A 22,716-nucleotide genomic window follows, 5' to 3' on the forward strand; every position below is an offset into this window, starting at 1 on the left:
CAGAGTTGTGTGATAACTGAAACTGAAATTTGGGTTTCATTGAAAATTGATAAATACAAACTTTATTACGAAAGGAATAGTCCTACATATGTACATACAATATAAGTTACTGAAACTATACTCAGTTTAAAGAAAACAAAACTATTGACTAATTCTGTTTTCTTTACAGGAGATCCTAAATTCAGGTGTACCAATACATCTGCTGCTGTTAACAACAAACGACACAAAATTACATGTGAAGTGTACGATATTGAGGGTATTTCTTGCAACAACATCTTGTGGAAGCGAGGAGACACTGGTGAAGATTATATGCCCGGCAGCTATTTCAATATCAATATAGCTTGTACGGTAAGCCAAACTCTGGCAATTAAGATATCAAACATTCAGGTAAAAAAAAATTAATTCAAATATTACAAGAATATTATCTGAATGTTTGAAATATGAAATTTTACTTCTTTTAAAAAATATTGAATATTTTGAACGTTGATAAAACAGCTGTTGTTACTTCTTTAATATATTGTAAAAAAAAAAACCTGGAGTGTATTATTTTCACTGTGGCTTTACGAATTGATCCCGAAAATGATGTTTCCTATAGGCCCTGACTCTTTCGTTTCTTAAAGCCTTACCGCCCCAGGGATACAAGTCCACCTGAAAAAATAAAACAATTAATCCTTATGATTTACATAAATACCTCGGATAAATATACAATGTACATTGCATATAAACTTAATAATAGGATTATGGATTACAATTAGTTTTCATAAAACGAAAATCGATACTATTTTCAGTGATTTCTTTATTTTGTATAAATTTATATTTATCGATTAAAATGTGCTTTTCAAATGTGAATCATTTGCAACGATGTTTTACTCCTTGCTGATTGGTTTTATTAGCTAATACAAAACAAAAAATTCAGCTCTACAGTATGTATGTGTAAGGTATAATTTTGAACATTTTGTTTATATTGGAGTATTAGATCTTGCGGTCTACTCGCAACTTATTCTTTTGGGCAGGAAGTAACTATTTCTAAGATAAAAACGACGTTGGAGATTCTGCAGGTGACGGCGGAGTATTTTAAGACACCGTTCAGTGTCATTTACAATGACACACTGTCCCACACAAAAGAGTTCCAGCTTATAATTCCGGAAGCTAGTAAGATTAGTTGGTCTTTTTAGAATTAGAGAAATATAGCTTGATGGCTTGATTTTCGTTCATGTTTTGTATCTTGTGTGCACACACAGCCTTTTCCATGCATATTCATCATCGCAAGTCAAGGTTTTATAGAACGCTGATTGGATCGCGAAACCCTTGACTTGTGAAGGTGATATATATTCAAAGTGTAATGCATAGATAAAACAGAGAGAGAGAGAGAGAGAGAGAGAGAGAGAGAGAGAGAGAGAGAGAGAGAGAGAGAGAGAGAGAGAGCAAAATATCAAATGTATGCAAATCGCATTTTACTTCTGATTTTCATGTACCTAACATAAGGGGCCTACATATTGCATATCAATTTTAACAACAGACACCCGTCTAACTAATGATAATCATTAAAAATCATTTCATGGATTTTAGCAACACTTATAAGCCTTCAAGTACCGCAACTCACAATTTTACAAAAATATTGACGGGTACTTTATTCGAAACTGTCCCTTGCTACTAAGTGTTTTTAAGGCCATATACATTGAATAATATGGAACATCATATTATATGTTACATACCGAAGATGAACCGCTGCCATTCAATAAATAGAATGTTAACTGAAAGGTCTGGAAAGGTCACTAAATGGCATATGACACTTGTTCACCTTCTACCTTAGTGTACTTTGAATTGACTGAACGGCAGAGATTCATCATGTGATGATAATGAGAGAGAGAGAGAGAGAGAGAGAGAGAGAGAGAGAGAGAGAGAGAGATGTGGACGACAAAGGAGCATCGAACAATTTTCACGTCATTTTTGAAGCCACACCAAGTTCTGAATGCAAAATAGGAGCTTTACATTGTAACATTCTTTGAAGAAGAAAAAATCAAAAATTGTTCATAGAATTTTTTATTACAATCTTAATAAATCACAAAATTTAAGAAAGACATTTTGGTATTTGTTACTAATAGTCTTTCTAGAAAGGAATGAATTATGGCTAAATATTTCATTTTTTCTTCCAACGAACTAGCAGAACATTTTTATAGAAGTTTTATGGAGAGTAGAATTTGTCAGATGTAGAAGGGGACGAAGAGAGATATGTACGAAAAATATAATTAGGATGCTGTATTACTAATAAGCTGAAAAGAAAAGAAAAGACAGACGATGTTTGTTTTTCAATCCACAACTTTCTTTAAATAAAAAATGACAGTCTTTTGATAAAAGCTGATAATTGAAGGAAGTATAAATTGCAATTTTGCTACGAGTGTTTTGCTTTTCCTTCTCAATCAAGCTTCATTCATGGTTAAACTATGATGTGTGTCTTAATTCATACCACTCTTTATTCAAAGCCAATTTATTCCACTACAAAACAAAAAATTGGGACAGTTGAAATTAAAATAGCATTGCATGTAAACTTCGGCTTTCAATATCTTAACTGTAGTTCGATAATTGTTATTTTGTTGTAATTTTGTTATTTGTTTTCCAGAATACAGTAACTCGGGAGCGGCCCTGCAGACATCTCTTGCATTAATATATTCTATGTTCTCGTTGGTTTTTTGTTACAAATACAGTGACTAGGCAACAAAAACAAAGAAAACAAATAGTAAAGTTGCAATTAAAGACCTTTTTTGTTTCACCGTGTAAAGCATAAAGTTGCATTTTAGTTGACTATGTAGCAGAGTTTCGTGTCAGATCCAAAACCCAACCTGATTTATTTAAGGTATATCACTCCTCATGTTTTGATTTCATTGCGCAGATGTTCATTATATTTTAAATGAATATGATTTTATTAATTTAAACCTCACAAAAAGATCATCATTTCATAATTACACAACATTCGTAAAGAAAATCCATTTGAATTCAAGAAACGAACAAGTTTTGGGGGGAACTATTTTCTCGTGCGGAAGGTTTTTAAGTCGAAAATGACAGAAAAAAGCAATTTTATGAATTTTCAATATACTTTTCTTTTTATAATACTTTATTCATTATTCTCATTTTTAACATTTGATAGCTTTGTGACATGTTCTATAGGTCCTCTATGACTTGTACTAAACTAAATTTTGAGAGAGTGATAGACGTTTAGCATAAAATCATGCAAATATATAGAAAATGTCTGAATTTTTTGAAGCCAAATTTTGCAATAATTTTACCTTTGAAGCCATGTATCTAAAATTTGAAATCACTGACCCCCATGTTTTATTATGTCAAAATGATACTGAATACATATGTAGGCAAACTGGATTAATCTTCTAAAATTCTTGATATTCAAAATGTTTTTATTTCAAATCAAATTGTAACTATTATAAAAATTGTCTATTTTAAGTGCAAAAAGGTCATACAAACATTTATGCAGCTTCATGCAATTTTTTTTCGTAATCCCTCTATTCAGTGTGACCATTGTACATAATTAAAAGCAACATTTTAAAAAAAGAGTTTGCTTAATCGAAAATTCTGAAACAAATCCTAATCAGGCTGAAATCGCATTTTAGGTGCAAAAAGGTCAAATTTATTTGACCATAACTCAGAGGGATGAACACTGACCTCCCATTATCTTTGTATTATTTAAGTGTGTTTTGTCTACAGATTTCAATAGAATACTTCTCAAGAAATTCTTGATACAAGAAGATTGAGGAGTGGGATACCTTAAGATACCATTTTAAAAAAAATAGTGTTGATCAAAATATGTGAATTTTAATAAGATTAAGAAAATGGTTTGTGATATCAAAATTTAACAGATTTTTTAGATTCAGAAAAAATCAGTTTCTAAAATTAGCTGAAAACATTATTGCAGGGAATATCTTTTCTGCAGTAATCTGTTGAAACTTTGTGTGAAACTTTTAGATTGTTTTACTATGCTTATGTTTCCTAATGTTTTTATTATGTTTTAAAAATCTATTTTGATACGTTTAAACTTTCAAACCATCTGATTTTCAGAAAACAGACTGTATATATCACTGCGCATCTTTTTACACATTCTAATAAATTCTATTATACTTCTACGTTTTTTTTGTCCATTGTTGTTAACAATGTAAGCCAAGATCTATGCTTGAACTAAAACTTAATGATTTTAATATGGTCTATGGTATGGTGATAGTATATAACTACTTATGGCATTACCTATGGAGCTAGTCTAAATGGGCATTATAAGAGTAATATTACATTACTGTTTATTGTCTTACTCTTCATAGGGTCGATTGGGGTTATTAACGTAAAAGCAAAAATAACTGATAATTTAAAACCAAATATACTTGTCTTAAAAACAAGTCTATAACTTAAATGCACACGCAATTTGCTTTACAATTTAATAAAGTAAGCCCACATTTTGATGACTTGTTACTCTAAACAACCACGGCAAAAATGCAATTAAATCCTGAAGAGGTCAGTAATAAATGTTGCTCTATAGTACATTGCTGTAGATTTGTCCTAACCCATACCCAAAAGTTTGCTTTTTAGTATCATCCTACCTCTAGTTACAATACTTTAAGAGCACATGCAATTGTCTTCTGAAAATCATACCATAAATTGTACAAGACAATTTGGTAAAACTTTGCTATTTTAAAATTCCCTTATTTTGACTTGTATAGCCACGGAGATCATGGTCATGAGATCATTACTGAGCCATTCTTATTTCTACATCTTATTTGCTTATTGTCTGCTAAAGTCGTAAATCGTATTTATTTTATTAGAAACCTTGGAATAATGAACAAATCAAGAAAATTGATCGCTTAACTTGAAATTCCCAACCCTATGGAAGCTGCCATTGAACTTTAATCTATAACGTCACACCATGTATTCCCGTTTGTTTTATCAACATACATGTATCATCAGTATTAGCAAATCATGATATCCGTTCTAAATGATAAGTTCTGGAGAGTTTGAAACAATATCGATTTGAGATCGTTTTATTACCTTTGACTTTCCACTTACAAAAAAAAAAACGTCAAATGGAGCCTGTTCGTTGAAATCTAAACGCTGAGGTTAGTGTCAGCGGAATCTCCGCATAATTGTGGAAATCGTCAACAGATATCAAGGATCATAGAAGATGTAGTTATTTCGACATGGTGATTTGGACTTTAAATAATGTATTTTAAATATCCAGATTACAATTATAACATACTTATTTAGTTAGCGAAGAACTTGACTTTGAATAAAAATTCACTCGGGTCATTTTCAACTTTAAATGATAAATAAGAAATATCTGTCATTTATTTTTTTAAAAAAATCATATATTTATGCATACATGTATTTATTCTTTAGATTGACGCGTGAACCTAAACATAATCAATTTTGTTCAGTCGATTACTTGAGTAACAGAAAGGCATATACATGTACCAGCTTTTTATTCAGAATGCTGTGTATGTACATTGTATATGTAAACCAAACCTGAATAGATAGTGTGACGGCCAAAAAAATTGATTATGGGGGAATTTAATACAAAAGAGTTCAACATCATTCCGCATCCAGGCATTACGATTTCTCTAACTTCATACATGCATTAAAGCTTAATCATATAATTTATTTTCAAAACAACATGACTACGTGTGATAATTAAACCACTTTATTAATATTAATAAAATATGATATTGACCTCCCTTCCCCTTAATAACCTTGTAATTTTTATTCGCAGCTCTTGCATTTTATTATTATTTATTATTTTATAAACAAAAGAACGCTGATACGTTATCCCTATATTCAATAACTATCTACCAACTAGACATCTGTTACACAGAAATATGAAAATAAACTCTATATGCGATCTGTTTAAAAAAAACAGTTACTGTTGAATTTTGTTCATTATTTTCACAAAGCAAAACTTGACTCAGCTTCATAACCTTTAAGATCTTTGAACAAAGAGATGACTAAAACATGATTTTTATTCAGGAAGAAATTAATTTATAACGGGCCATTTAAAAATATGTCACAGATCATCTTACTTTTTAAAATCTCATGAAACCCCCAAATTCAAAGAATAAATCCTTAGAGGTTAAAAAATTCCTGCTTGCCCAAAAATAATCTGTTTCTGTGAGGCCTATACTTATATTGTTTATCTGTCGGGACGGAGCTTTATAGAAATATCTCCGGGCTAGTTCAGACGACAATTACAGAAAAAAATTGTTCAATGGTTGACCGTTGTGGAACTACGTGACCTTCAAGTTCAATGTGGAAGGCCAGGGACTCGTTAATCCCAACAATGGATGCATACACATCAATGCATTTTTCACAATAGCTAACAGTGCAGTATTTATGATCAGGCTATTGAGGTAAATATCTAGAAAATGTTTTCAAAGAGTCTTTTAAGCACATTATACATGATGACGCCATAATTTATTAGATTTATATTTTTCAGTACTTAATGATTAGAAAAGATTGATATGGAGAAAAAATCAATTTCATGACATTTTATTTGGAATCCTATAAAAATTCTCCCGATACTAATTACACATGTATATAATGTTCAATGTTATATCATTTCATAAAAAAAGGTTAAGAACATTCTATTTTTCGTTTTTGGAGAGAAGACTGTAAGTATTCTTTATACGTTTTTGTCAAAAAAGGGAAAAGATTCGAGATATTTTGGCAGTTTCCTTCATCCTTCCTATATCAGCCAAAATGATTGTTTAAAATACAACCTTTCATTGTGTTTATCATAAAATTAAAGCCCCTATTAGAATGTCCCCCCTCTTAGAGCCCTGATATTTATATTCCCGCAAACAAAATACACCAAACATCTCCTCTGTCTTGTGAATACATGACTTGAACCTTTCTACATGTAAGTAGAAGTATAAAATAAAGACAATATACTGATATAGACAGAGTCACATCAAGAAAATATCTGCACCTTCAGATTTCACAACGGAAGAAATGGCAAAGTCAAAACTGGGTCAAACTAACCGACTTACATGTACGTTTAATAACAACACATAATTTAGGAATGGGAAAAATAAAGTATCTACATATTTTGTACTAAAAAAACTTCATTCATTTGTTTTTCATATATATATATATTTATATATATATATATATATATATATATATATATATATATATATATATATATATATATATATATATATATATATATATATATATATATATATATATATATATATATATATATATCCTAATCATTTAAGATGATGTTTATTGTCATTTTGGGGTTTGATCACGTGACCTCCCGTATATTTATTCCAAAATTGAGACCTTATTTCTTAAATAATATCATCAAAACTGCTACAACTTTGGTATTATTAACACTGCGTTTTCCATGACACATTTTTATAACAGGGTTAAAATGATGAATATATTTGAGTATACGTAAACGGATTGTAATTATTGAATTTTCAAAGAAATATTGGTCCTGCATGTACTACCAAATAACAGGATACCAGTTTGGTGTTTTTTTCGAGCAGAGTTTTTCTTATATCATATATAGTTTTGGTCACTACTATTTGTTTAAAAAAGGAATATGTTTGATACCTTCATTACAAATAAATTACTTACATTCTACAGGCGTTATTTTTTGTATTTGCAAGTACAGTACCGATCAGACCCAATCTAACACCAGAGTAAACCCCAACTAAACCCCGAGTTTACTTTTTGTGTTTACTTTGGGTTTACTCTGGGTTTACTTTTTGAAAATTTGGGTCCACTCGGGATTTACTTTGGGTTTACTCAGGGTTTACTTTGGGTTTACTTTGAAATTGCTTTTGAGGTCAACTGTATGCACTGAAGTGTGAAGCAGACTAGTAATCTATCTTACCATCCTACTACCTGTAAATCCTAGCCTTTGTATATTCCGAATACACATGTAGCGTCTGCTTTCAGAGGTATACTTCTGATTGGGGTTTATTCTCTGTGTCCACTCTGGGTTTACTTTGGGTTTACTCTGGGTTTACTCTGGGTCCACCAGAGTAAACCCAGAGTAAACCCAGAAAGTAATCCCAGGGTTTAGTTGGGGTTTACTTTCTGTTAGGTTGGGTCTGATCGGTACTGTAATTACACCTTAAGAAGAAAGGTTTTCTTTCAAATTTGCATTTGTGTATTATGCTTTGTTATTGATTGAAAAATGCAACCCATTAATGTTTTAGCTATGGAAATATCTGTTTCTTCAAATAATATAAACAACTTCTTTTTTTTGAGAACTTTATAGAATCAGTCAATTCATTTTACGTTAGTTTCAAACGATAATATATATGCGTTTAGAATATATTTTATCCTACCCATACAGAAATTAAAGTACAATACCATTTGCAGAAATCAGATTTGTTAAAAAGTCAATTGTTCTCCTAATTTCTTGTCTCTATTGTAGTTCATTTATTTTTTTAATGATAGGCCATTAAAGTTTGAAAAATATAAAATTGAAATATTGCTTAAAAATTGATGTGTACATGTAGTTAGTAGGCCTCCATCGGTCGCAGACGACGATTGGATATTGTATCCTATTTTGTCTTTCTCTGACAGCAACGTTTGTGGCTGAAAAGTCCCATACCGGAGAGACATTCTTTTCCGCAAAATTCACATCTGTGATTGGTTTCTGATCTTTCGGGGTTTAGGCGCTGCTTTCGTTGTGCACGTTTGTTTTTTCTGCTGCGTGCACAAGCTTTTCTTCCCCTGACTTGATCTGTCTAAGTAGTGTGGACCTCCATCTGGGTCGATCTGCTGCTAGGTCTTCCCAAGATCGCACGTCGATATCAAGGGCCTTCATGTCTATTTTTACGACATCCTTGAATCGAAGTTGTGGGCGCCCAGTCTTCGTTTTCCAGATCTCAATTCCCTATACAAGATGTCCTTGGGAATACGTCCGTCATCCATTCGACGCACATGCCCGAGCCAGCGTAACCTGCGTTGTCGAAGCATAGTGAACATGCTTGGAAGGTTCGCCCGAGACAGGACTTCGGTGTTAGGCACCTTGTCCTGCCACGAAATGTCCAGGATGCGGCGCAGACATCGCAGATGCTACTTGTAGTTACCATGGTACAAATCTTCAAAAGTCCTTTTAAACATCTTTTGATTTGATTAACATATTTGCATAACCTGTAATTATTTACTTATTCTTATAAGATAAGCTCAAAATAGTTTCATTTCACTATAGTCTTTGTTACCTTGGTATCGGCAGAGCCTAGCAAAAGTTAAGTAGCGTATTGCTCCCTGTTTTACCAAAAAATATAGTATTATGAAATGTAAACGTATTTGAAGACTTCGCATGACTTCTACGAATAATTTTTATTAGATATATTATATAGGTTTATCGTTGTTGTTAGCAACAACACTACTTACCACTATGCCAATTTCTCTAATATAAAAATGTTGAATATTGATATTTTCAAATATGCATTAATATATATTTGGTTCTTTTACCGAAACAGTGATGTTGATAACTTAAAGGTATCTTTTGGAGACATTCTTTTCGTCCAATATATATTTATTAAATGAGCAAAATTATAAATGTGTTATCTCAATTTTAAAAAGGCGATCATTTTTATGATTTTTCATGGATTATGGCTTCAGTACTTTGTATGCAGTCTAATACGATTTCATAATTCCATTGAACCACGAGAACGATAGATTTGCACCAAGTTTGTCACCAAGTTCATTACTGCGCCTAAAAGAAAATCTACTAACATGAGGATAAGACAGAAGAAGCACCAATCAAGAAAAGAAACTACAAGTGAATATGCGATATTGAATTCCCTACCATATTTATTTTTTTTTAACAAAAGCAATAATGCTACTCAAGATTATGTTGAACAATAATTCGAATCAATCTGAGAGAATAGTTTATACAGCAGATGAGTAAACATGTGGCTTTGTTGGTATTCTAGTAAATGAAGTGCATTAACTCGATAAAATAAATTTAAAATCTATAGAACAAGTAATATGTTAATTTAGAAGCCCAATTTGGAATATAAACGACATGGATTTTATTTCATCCATTTAGAAAAAGTTTAATTGAAATGACGTTTAACCAGTTTGATAAACATCCCACTGACGAGAAATTATATTCTATTAAAAAACTTGTTAATGACCCTAATAATATTCGTGGCATTTTAATGTATTTAATATTCACTTGAGCAAGCCTTGTTTTACAGCATCTAATACCCGTAATCAGGTAACGTAGCATAAGCATTACGACCCGTTTATAATGTTTAATTTCCATTAGCTACATGTACATCCAGAGTATCTCTTTTTCACTGGCGCCGGAAGCAAATTGAAAGTGGGGGGGGGGGGCTAGACTAATCCTCAGAAATATTGAGAAAAAAGTAATTCCCAAAATCATGGAAATCCTAAACCGCGGGGGGGGGGAGGGTATACCTTTACTTCCAAAAAATAACTTACCCAATTTTCTTTCCAAAATCATGAAATTCCTAATCCGTGGGGGAGGGGGGGGGGGGGCTAGTATGCTTCTGAATCCAACTTCTCAATCTTTCAAGGTAAATTTAGGAACAATAATCTTTCCTGCGAGAACAAATGGGGGGCTGAACCCTCTATCATGCTATGTTTCTAATGGATAAGTATAACTTTGCAAAAAAGTGGGGGGGGGGGGGGGCTAAGCCCCCCCCTAGCCCCCCCCCCCCCCCGGTTCCGACGCCTATGCTTTTTTATGTACAATGGTTATTTGGAACAATTGCATTGATTTATCCGCACGCTTGTAAATAAGAGGAAGTTTTTATTGTCGCTAATAATGTAATACGGTGAGTTTATCTTCACCCTGAAATGTAATTTGCTGTAATTACATGTAACGATTTACGAAAATGTTCATTTGATGATTATATCAAAACAAAATATATAACAATATTCTAATTTTGTTTATAATCATAATTTGTAACAATGTTTTAAACGTCCGTAATATTTTGCACTTAAAGGAGGACATAAGAGAGCTATCTTTTCAATTTCCTTATTCCTTCCTTTTTTGTTTTGTATTTCATTCAAATTATAAATTTATCCGCTTCTATGATATTTTTAGATTAAAATTATAAAAACCTAGTGAAACAACACACGGAAAATTAAGTATTTTTCATGTGATTTGTGATGTGGTCCATTAAAGATTTATTTTACTGTCTATCGGCAAAACTTTAGATTAAAAAACATTTGAGAGTGTGAGATTTAGAAGAATTATGAATTTTAATGCATTTATAACGAAAGCAATAATAGGAGTTGTTTTAAAATGAGCAAAATTAAAAATTTGTTATCTTTTTTTTAACAGGCGATCATTTTTATGAGTTTCCATGGATTTTGGCTTCAGTACTTTTTATGCAGTCTAATACGATTTCATAATTCCATTAAACCACGAGAACGATAAAGTTGCACCAGGTTGTTCACCAAGTTCATTACTGCACCTAAAAGAAAATCTACTAACATGAAGACAAGACAGAATGAGCACCAATCAAGAAAAGAAACTACAAGTGAATATGCGATATTACATTCCCTACCATACTTATTGTCTTAACAAAAGCAATAATGCTACTTAAAATTATGTTGAACAATAATTCGAATCAATCTGAGAAAATAGTTAATACAGCAGATGAGTAAACATGTGGCTTTGTTGGTACTCTAGTACATGAAGCGCATTAACTCGATAAAATAAATTTAAAATCTATAGAACAAGTAATATGTTAATTTAGAAGCCCAATTTGGAATATAAACGACATGGATTTTATTTCATCCATTTAGAAAAAGTTTAATTGAAATGACGTTTAACCAGTTTGATAAACATCCCACTGACGAGAAATTATATTCTATTAAAAAACTTGTTAATGACCCTAAAAATATTCGTGGCATTTTAATGTATTAAATATTCACTTGAACAAGTCTTATTGGCTAACATCTAAAACCCGTAATCAGGTAACGTAGCATAAGGATTACGACCCGTTTATAATGTTTATTTTCCATTAGCTATATGTACATCCAGAGTATCTCTTTTTTATGTAGAACGGTTATTTGGAACAATTGCATTGGTTTATCCACACGCTTGTTAATAAGAATGTAAATAAGAGGAAGATTTTATTGTTGCTAATAATGTAATACGTTGAGTTTATCTTCACCCTGAAATGTAATTTGTTGTGATTAACGAAAATGTTCATTTCATGATTATATCAAAACAAAATATATAACAATATTTTAATTTTGTTGATCATAATTTGTAATAATGTTTTAAACGTACGTAATATTTTCCTCTTAATATAGGACATAAAAAAGCTCTAATTTCAATTTCCTTATTTCTATTATTTCTTCCTTTAATGTTTTATTTTTCATTCGAAATATAGTTTTATACGCTTCCATAATATTTTTAGATTTAAATTGTACAAACTTAGTGAAACAACACACGGATAAGTTAGTATTTTTTATGCGATTTGGAGGTTCATTTTTCTTTCTGTCGGCAAAACTTTAGATTAAAAAGCATTTGATACTGTGACGTTTAGAAGAATTATGAATTTAAGTGCATTGATAACGAAAGCAACAACAGAAGTGCAGCAAATTGCTTTGGTCACCTTCATTTTTATTTTCCACCAAGGTAAGTCTTTATGTTAGATGTTATGACTAAATACTGTATTATTTAATATATTCTGACATTTTGCACATAATCATTTACTATCATGTGGATTTATAAAAATGAACGAACGGTAATATTAACATCTTAATATTATATAGCAAATAATTTTGAGATAAAAATTAATACTAACTTTTCCTTTATGTCATGAATTCGAAATGAAGGTTTTAATGTCTGATCTATACTGAACTATGTTCATATTTATTAGGTTTATTTTAAACTCCACATTTTAATCGTGACACCCAATTTGACCATCTTGGTCTTAAACTTTTGCTTTTCCATATCACTTACAACTTTTATAAAAGTTGACAGTTATAAATTCGATGTTCTTCAGAAGATTTTACTGTAATTATGAAAACTACTTTCTCGAGGGGAAAATTATAATAAATCACAACAATCTCAAAAAATGTTTACATTAGCTTGTGATGTGAAATATTTGACATTAGTGGCTATTTGAATCTTGAAAGAAAATTATAATTTCTTGTTGACACCTCTTTGAAATTGCATCAATCTTATGGGTCAAATCGATATTGAGATAATAGGCCTCAAAATCCGCAGACCGATTGTTGATTTAAAACAAATAATAAGGTAGCATTTCCTAAAAAATGGCTTGCAAATAATGTGCATTTAACGGATCAAATGCATGTAAAAATACGGTTTGTCATAAGATTTGTTAACTACTTGAGTCACATATGGGCATTGTTTCTTGTTGAAATGGTGTCAACTAGTTTCTTGTTTTACAGACAATTTTATTTTTCGATACCTTTGAGGCAAGTTCGGTTACAGAATAAATTGTTTATGAAGTCTTATGTTAGATATGATATAAGATTTGACGCCGTTTTCTTTTCGTAACTTCTAAACATGTCTACGTCGGTAATTAGGTATACGAAATTTTAAATTGTCACATAGTAGGCGATTAAACATTCAATTGAAAAAAGTATCATATCTATGTAGTGAAGTTCCAGTAATGAATACATATAAATCCATGTGAAAACATACGTCAATTTTAAATTGTTGCTATTTCGTGGCCATCGAAATTTCATTTTTCTGTAAATCAATTATGAAATCATAACGGTTCTAGCATCAAAAAGGCACTTTAGTTTTATTTACTAGATCTTTTTCTGAAGAAAAGTGTATTAAGGAATATCATGCCTATTTTATTTTTTTCTAAATTAAATCCTTTTTAAAGAAGGGCTGACCCAAATTAAATTAAACTTTACGTTTTTTTATCTGTAGGATGATGTGTGCATAGTTTGGTTGAAATTAAAAGCAGTAGTTTCTTGATAAGAAGTAAACAATATGAAAAAAGTTCACAGACAGACGGATAATTGCACAGACGTAAATAAGAAAAAGAGACATAAAAAGCTGACTTATACTTTCAGCTCAAGCTCAAAATGGATATATAAACATATTCTAATCACAAATCAAGAGAAAATCCTTTACATACTTTGTATTATATATCAAAATATATCAAAAAATAATAAATTTCAAGATATCTTTGGTGCATTTATAAGATTAATCTTATTTTTTCAGGACTAATTAGGTCCGAGTACACTGTGAAAGTAGCATCTCAATCCCCATGGGTAAATCCTGGGGATAATTATGTGGCATACTGCAATATTCCCGGCAAACAGGCCCTCGACATTATCGAGAACTTGAAGGTCAAGTGGTTCCACAACGGTCGGGCCCTGACCAGTCTGTGTGAGTTCCTGTCATCTGATCTCACCAAGAGGTATTCCTGCACACCTCTGTCACCACAGCAGAATAACATCAGCTTTGAACTCACAGTACTAGGTAAGTGTATGAAATAACCCTGGATTTTTTTTATGAGGTCAGATTATACTTCAGAAATGAAAAGGTTGGATCAAATTTTTCAGAGTTGCTGATAATCCAAAACAAAATTTGCGTGGATTGGAATTAATAGCACAATTCTGTAGATTTTCTGCTGCTTCAGTAATATAGCCTTCTCCTGATTTTTTCTATCTCTTTGGAAAACATCAAATTAAAAAAATCTGAGAGGGCTACATGATTGTAGCTAGATGTTTTAAGGTGGGACATTTCGCCTGGATCTATCTAGTGTGTTGATTGCAAGTGGATTCTAGACAAAAAAGCCCCTACCGTATGTAAGAATTGCCCATGAAATCCAGAAGCTATGATATGGAAATTACAAGGTTATACATAACTACATAAATGAAATGTAAAAATTATATGATGCTGGTTTTAAGATATCTGTGGTTGCTCTTTACGGTATTTATCTTTTGCCCTTATGATTTCAGGTCTATCTGGGTGAATAATTGGGATTTTTTTCGAGGGTTCTTTGATATTGACAATGTTCAATATGATTTTTTTGTAGATGTTCAGAAAGCAGATGCAGGCAAACTATTCTGTGAGGTGAATGAGAAGATCAGGGTTGGTGACGAGTGGGTCAGGGATGAACTGTTGGCCATGAAATCTGTAGCTATACAAGTCAGAGGTAAGAAGTAATCTTCAAACGTTTACAAAACCTTCTAGAAAAGCTAATGGTGGGATTTAGGAGAATCTACTTTAGAAATACTGTAAACCAGAGTTTTGATTGTAAAACGGCGGCCTTTTCATAAGCTTCTGTAGGATGTGATTTAGGAGAAATCTTCTCTAGAAGTACTTTAAACAAACATTTATTACTCACTGTCAGACCTTTAAAAAATGCATTAATTTCTAGGTAGCTTGCTGTAAAAAAAATCATCAAAATTGGTTAAGGTATCATATAGTGTGCATTATAGTTATAGGCAGGGGTGTTTATAGATAGATAACTATTTTTCGATTATTTAACGGTCATTTTTGCTCTTGTTTCAGTAAGTCATATTGTACAATAATAAACCTATAGAGCCTATTGTAACGGGAAAAGGGGGGTTAAAATACAAATTCTATGAATGATTATTTTCCCTTTTGTTAATAAATTACGTGGGCTCTGTACTTTTAATCAGTTGACAAAACAATGCAATGTAAAAGTTTTACAAATATTTATTATACTGATAATACAATGATAAACAACGCGAGTACGCGAACGGCACCTTCCTGGTTGGCGGTTGGCACTGGTATTATCCTACACAGATAACAATTCAACTATAATTGTAAGGACAAAATGAATATAAGGACTATAATACGCATATATCGGGTGTAACAGGCTTACACCTTCGATATGGGAAGGTGCGCAACGGGTAGGTGCTTCCGTAACTAAGATAAACAATGACAAGAAAGTGAAGGGGCACTACGGTAAAGATGGGTATAATATCCTTTTGAAATAACTGGAGAAGGTGCAGTAATAAATACAATTCAATTAAATATTCACCTTTCGCACCTTTGAAGGGTTAAGGTTAAGGTGCTGCTGGGCCATATTTGGCAAGAAAGTCGAGTGGTGACGGGAGCAGAAAACAGAAGGAAGACATGATTTCTATCAGTACCTCATTTATATAGTCTATATTTGCCAGCCAATCAGTGCGCGGCTTGCACTATGCGTCAGAATATGCTGACGAAAGATGGAGGGAATACGGAGTACGCTAGTTTGCGTTTGCGTAAAGTATGGACAAAATAACAACAATAATGATTAAATAAAGTAAAGAAAACGGTACGGTTAGCATTAATATGCAATGTTCTTCATTTATATCGATGCTATTGCATCATTCAGGGTGTATTAGACTATAATATAAAACGTTATCAAGAGACACATGGTTTCTGTGTCAAAACATGGCGTACACTCGTAAATACGGAATACACATTATTCCATAAATTAATCATATCATTCTATCCGTAGTATTGGAAATAATGGCATATAAATAGATAAATATATTTTGTGTACACCGTATAAATACAGGAACTGGTTATTGGTACAGGGCCATACCAATTTCATAACACTATTAAGACTTTTAATGCTTCCATAAATTATATTGTTCTAAAAACCTTCTGTATTTTCATAAGTAATATTGTACTATCACTTTTATAGCAGCTATTAAGACTAGTTTCAGAAGTAATAATGAATTTTCAACATTACAGATAAAATTGTTTTTTCACCATTACAGACCCAAATCATTTTTTTTACCATAAGAGAGCCTACTTTTGTATTTTCACCAATAAAGAGCCTAATTGTATGTGCGTGTGTGTTTTTTTTTTTTTACATTGGACTAATATTGTATTACGACGATTAAAGAGTATAATTCTGTGCGTAGTTTTACCATTAGAGAGTTTTCACCATTACAGAGCCAATCAAAAGTATGATGTTCAGGTTTGACGCCAACAAAGACGAATATCTCACCCTAGACAACAATGAGGCCCTTCACGCAATGGAGGTCTTATCTGGCAAGTACGCCCCCTCTTGTGAGGCGATCGGTGGCATGCCAAAAGCCAATGTCCAGATCATGATGGGCGACCAGATGATGCAGGGGAGGATCATGGACATAGAAAACAAGATGGGCACGGAATTTGTTGCCGATGCGACAGATTTCAGAGGTCAGTAGCTAACTTTGGTTTTGTGATGGGGTTAGGTGTGTGTGGAGAAATGATTACTAGCCAACCCAACTGATTGGGATCTTTGGGTCTTTTGGTAGTGTTCAGGCCCCAGAAGCTGGCTTGTGTCTGTCCTTCTCTTCCTTTAACAAATTACCGGCTCGTAAGGCGGGCTATCCACTGTGGAGAATGCAACAAAATAAATTCAGGTGGTTTAATCTAAGTGGATTGAAATTGGGTTCAGGTACTGTGGTTTCATCAATATTCTTTGAATGCCAATATTCTTTCATTTTGTTAAACAGTTCATCCACAAATTTTTTTGACGAAATGCAACATCAAATATCAAAGGACTATGTGCGGTATGGTCAAATATCTGCCCCCGATTTCAACCAATCTTTAAATAGTATCGTATAAAAATGAAATCTTCATAAATCATTGTAAAGAGGATGCCTATAACTTCAATAATTATTTTAGTCACATTGCTCACTCCCTGTTTATCTATGATGTCACCTAAATGACCTAATTCCTGCAAATTTGCAAACAAATGAAGATATTCTCATTTTTGCTCTATATTTTGCATTCGGAAGTATAGAGGGCAGGTCTGCTCAAGTGCGATTTTAACATATGTTTTTCTTCAGATAGTTATACATATTATACTAAAAAATGGTACTTGAGCAAGCCTGCGCTCGATGTTTCCCAGTAGAATAACCATTGGAAAACACCCATATTTTGCTACAAAACATCAATTTATCAAAATAATGCAATATTCATGACGTCATTTCTACATTATGACGTCACTGTGGTGATAACCTTTTACACTTTTATTTCCAATATGATTTTAACTATCTTTCACCTTATTTTAAAGCTCTTTCTAAAACTTTGATTTTGGGGGGCAAAAATTGCATAAAACCGCACTTAGTCCTTTCTGGGACATGAAAGCGCAAAAGACTGGTACTTCTCCCTGGTTTCCGACTGCTATGCAAACGAGAGTTATTGACTCCCTCAGAATGGAACACCAGTCTATCGCGGTATTCAATTTCAGCTGGAGGCCGAGACAATGTTGAAACAGTATATTGTCTTAAGGTACAACACACAACATCAAGTGACCACAGCGGGCCCTGAACAAGCAACCTTTCAGATACAGCTTTAACTCCTATGACCAATAACCCAGAACAAGTTCATTTGCCATAAATTTGTATTACATGTACAGATCCTTGAATTTGCCTTTTTTTTTTTAACTAAATCACAAATATTGATGCCCATGAATATTGATAAAGCCACATTATCAAGAAAGGATAACTTGCTGGTCAAACTCGTTTTGATCCTTTTGTCTTGAAATTACGCAAAATTAGACCAGATTACCCCTTGATTAGTCCCAGCAAGTTCCCCTCCCTATTTCCTGGTACACTATTAAAAAAGTTAAATACTTGCTTAAAAAGTATTGTTTATAAACAATTAGTTTTAGATCATGTTATCCTTTTGTTGTTTTTTTAGCTCACCTGAGCTGAAAGCTCAAATGAGCTATTCTGATCACATTTTGTCCGTCGTCTGCCTATCCGTCCGTCAGTCTGCAGCTGTCCGTCTTTCTCTGTCCGTCCGAAACTTTTTACATTTTGAACTTTTTCCCTCAAACCGCTCGGCAAATTTCAACCAAAGGACTATGTGCGGTTTTACAGTACCCGCAACGTTATTTTTTACAATCCTATCCTATCGTATCGTGTATCAATCCTATCGTATCGTGCTTGTATACTGTTCTATCGTGCGTTAATTCTATCCTATCGTGCGTGTATACTGTTCTATCGTGCGTTAATGCTATCCTATCGTGCGTTAATCCTATCAGGTTTATCGTTTAATTTCAACAATTCTTCCGTTTATCCTATCGTGTTAATCGTTTCGTGCCTTTTCATAAGCAAGTAAATTTATTACTAAGTTGCAACTCGTTCGGTGCGCCGTATACGAATATTTATATAACAAGAATTGTAGAATCCTATCCAACATTCCGTCAGGATAATAATTTTTTAAATTTTCTAGATCAAAATTAACCAATATTATATGTAAATCATATCTGTTAACATTGAAAATGAAAAACGAAGTTCTTAGGAACAAGGTAACATATTTACCTGTATAGCGAATATATTAAATCGTACGCAGAGTGTATCCCTGCGTAAACATTAACTTGTATGCAATATAATTTTGTTGCATCATATTTTACAGAAACAAAACTATTGATGATATAATTTATATTTAATTAAAACCTGAGTTGTATTTTGAACCCGTTATTTTCCGTGTAATAATTGATTTCAGGCTGAATTGTTCTCGGCAATCAGCTAGGGTGTGTGGTAATGAAAACAATGTTAACAAATCGTACGCAGAATGTGTATCTGCGTAAATATTTATTTAACTTGTCTGTAATAATTCGTTTTTAATGCATCATTTTCTTATACAGAGAGAAATGTACTTATGATAGATTTTATATTTACTCGATATATACAGAGTTGGATTTATTATAGCATTGAATCATGATTTTTTGAAGTATACACTCTCATAACTGCCGCGGTGTGTGCATACAAATTGAGTAACGCGCGTTAGCGCGTTATGAAAATTTGGATGCACACACCGCGGCAGTTATGAGAGTGTATACTTCACAAAATCATGATTTAATGCTTATATTTACATTTTTTAACTTCTTGCCTTGTCTGCAAATATGAATTATACCTTAAAATTCCGATCTTATCCTAAGGGTAAGTTAATATTAATGGAAGAGCCACAGTAACAGCCACAAGCGTGAACTTTGATTTTCGCTTGTGACGTTGCAGTTTACAGCGTTCAACGTTTGTGACGTCATAATAAAACTCGTCAATTTGACCTTTGACTACTTGTTGCATTTAGAGGCATTTGAAGATCACAGAATTTAATGGGAAAACACAGTAGAATGTAAATATATTTTATTAAACCCGCTATTTTCCGAGTGATTTAATCTCGGGCTGAAATATTCGCGGTGATCGGCTAGGGTGTTCGGTAATGAAAACAATTTTAACAATACAGAAAATTTATTGATCATTAAACCTCATAATTTTAGTTGAAAAAAAATTAACTGGTCATTTTTATACATTCTATAAATGATGCAGCAATGATTAACAACTCGGCAATTGTTACTGAAAAGAAATTCCACGTTAATCTTTATTTGTACGTGTTCTCTCTCAAATTCTGCCATTATCAGTTTTTTCGTAAATATCGTTTAAAGCGATCATACGTTTATCATGAACATCGTTTATCCTTTCCTATCGTGTATCAATCCTATCACATTGTGCGTGTATACTGTTCTATCGTGCGTTAATCCTATCCTTTCGTGCGTGTATACTGCTCTATCGTGCGTTAATGCTATCCTATCGTGCGTGAATCCTATCCTATCGTTTATCTTGTAAAAAATAACGTTGCGGGTACTGTATGCATTTTTTGCCCCCAAAATCAAAGTTTTAGAAAGAGCTTAAAAAATTAGGTGAAAGATATTTAAAACCATATTGGAAATAAAGGTATAAAAGGTTATCACCACAGTGACGTCATAATGTAGAAATGACGTCATGAAGATTGCATTATTTTGATAAATTGATGTTTTGTAGCAAAATATGGGTGTTTTCCGATGGTTTTTCGACTCGGAAACATCGAGCGCAGGCTTGCTCAAGTACAATTTTTTAGTATAATGTGTATATCTATCTGACGAAAAATATATGTTAAAATCGCACTTGAGCAGACCTGCGCTCTATACTTCCGAATGCAAAATATAGAGCAAAAATGAGAATATTATCATTTGTTTGCAAATTTGCAGGAATTAGGTCATTTAGGTGACGTCATAGATAAACAGCAAATGAGCAATGATAACTAAAATCAAGATTAAAGTTATAGGCACCTCTATACAATGATTTGTGAAGATTTTATTTTTATACGATACTATTTAAAAATTGGTTAAAATCGGGGGCAGATATATTTGACCAAACCGCACATAGACCTTTGGCACATTTTGATGGGAAGGCAAATATAAATTGTTACGGACCAGTATATTCGTATTCGCTGTAAATAATGCTGCAAAACAATGCGTATTTTAGAATTGACGATTGCCGATCAGCCCTGGCTTTTATTTTGTCCCGGCCCGTTTTACCATTTTACCAAGACTCGTATTCCATACTTCTAAAACGAGGTTCTTTGTTTAAAGCAGCCATGACATTATGATAAACGGGTCGATCTGACAATGATGAATTTGTTATGCAACAGTTCGCGTACCAAGGGATGCAAATAACATTGGTGCCGATTTTGTGAAGTAAATTGAGGCTAAATATTTCAATGCGATGACAGTTTTCACATATGACGGTGGTGTTAACTTGAATTGATTTTCGTTTCGTTTTCATTATTTATGGTTTGTAATCGGGAAACTATCGTTTGTATTTTGTAATTTTTACGTATCAAATCAAACAGAGACTTCGGTAAATCAAAGAGTTAACTGTTTACCTGAGCGAATTAATCAAAATCTGGCGTATTAACAAAGTACTAAAATACAATTCATTCAATCGGTAATTCGGTATGATCTTTTGCGTAATGTTGAGATGCTCAGCATTTTCTCGAGTTTATTAAGTTTAAATAGAGTTTAATATCCCTGACAGAAATATGTAGATATATACATGTATATGTTTCATTTTGAAAAATAAATTGTGCTCTTTATTTGTTATAGTGCATGTTTCTTATGTTTAATTGTTTACAATTACTATTTACTATCCATATTTGAGAGTTAAGCTTCGAATAATAAGCAAGATACAGAGATTTGATCACAATTCTATGTTTGTACACAGATCTGAGACCATTATTTTTTCCATTTTAAATGCTGAATAGGAAATACTAAGTTAAAAATCTTATGCTGAATGTAATAAACTCCTGAGGCTCAAACCTAGCAGAATTGTGAGCTCTGAATCTTGCTTATTATTTTACGATTGACGCTGAAATTTTCGTTAATCATTAGAAATGTCTCGCTAAATGTGAGATACTCGTACAAAAGATTTAAAGGATGATATGCTGGATATAACTACTCTCGGGGGCTCCCTCTTTATACAATGAATAATGTGAACATTACATCAATTTTGATAGTTTTTCAGACACGAGTGAATAAAAACGATACCGTTAAAACAGTTTCCATAGGTCTGACACATTTCTGTTGCGGAAATAAAGAAAATATTGCTATTCTTAAGAAAAAATTACAGCGGAAAATTATCCTGGTTTGTAGCCATTTGTAATTTTTGAATAAAGATGAAAATAATGGGTGGGCCTCAGTAAAATAGAGAGATATGCCTGTCAATATTGTAACATTGATTTTTATAGTTCTTAAACACGTCACGTGACAACATTTTTCATTCCAGTGTATTCATCAATCAAGTGTGAGTAAAGTTATAAAAGTCACACGAGTATACGCGAGGTAAACAACAATCGTTTAATTATAATGGAAAAGAGAAATTAAATTTTTGAATGTTTTTAATTGAGGAGTTGAGTGCATTAAGGTACAATCTTCTTCT

The 22,716-nt window shown here is 32.5% G+C and overlaps 1 protein-coding gene across 6 annotated transcripts in view; it reads left to right on the plus strand.

Annotated features, from left to right (window-relative positions):
* The window catches only part of LOC105325762 (uncharacterized), a 64,955-nt gene that overhangs the window by 32,866 nt on the left and 9,373 nt on the right, over positions 1-22,716 (plus strand). For all 6 annotated transcript variants that reach the window (XM_066074154.1, XM_066074153.1, XM_066074155.1 and 3 more), the window contains 2 exons: positions 170-348; positions 1,014-1,152. In XM_066074154.1, the coding sequence (XP_065930226.1) occupies positions 170-348; positions 1,014-1,152 (318 nt within the window). The remainder of the gene's footprint in view (positions 1-169; positions 349-1,013; positions 1,153-22,716) is intronic.

Source organism: Magallana gigas, chromosome 10 (assembly GCF_963853765.1).
Source record: "Magallana gigas chromosome 10, xbMagGiga1.1, whole genome shotgun sequence".
Classification (NCBI taxonomy): domain Eukaryota; kingdom Metazoa; phylum Mollusca; class Bivalvia; order Ostreida; family Ostreidae; genus Magallana; species Magallana gigas.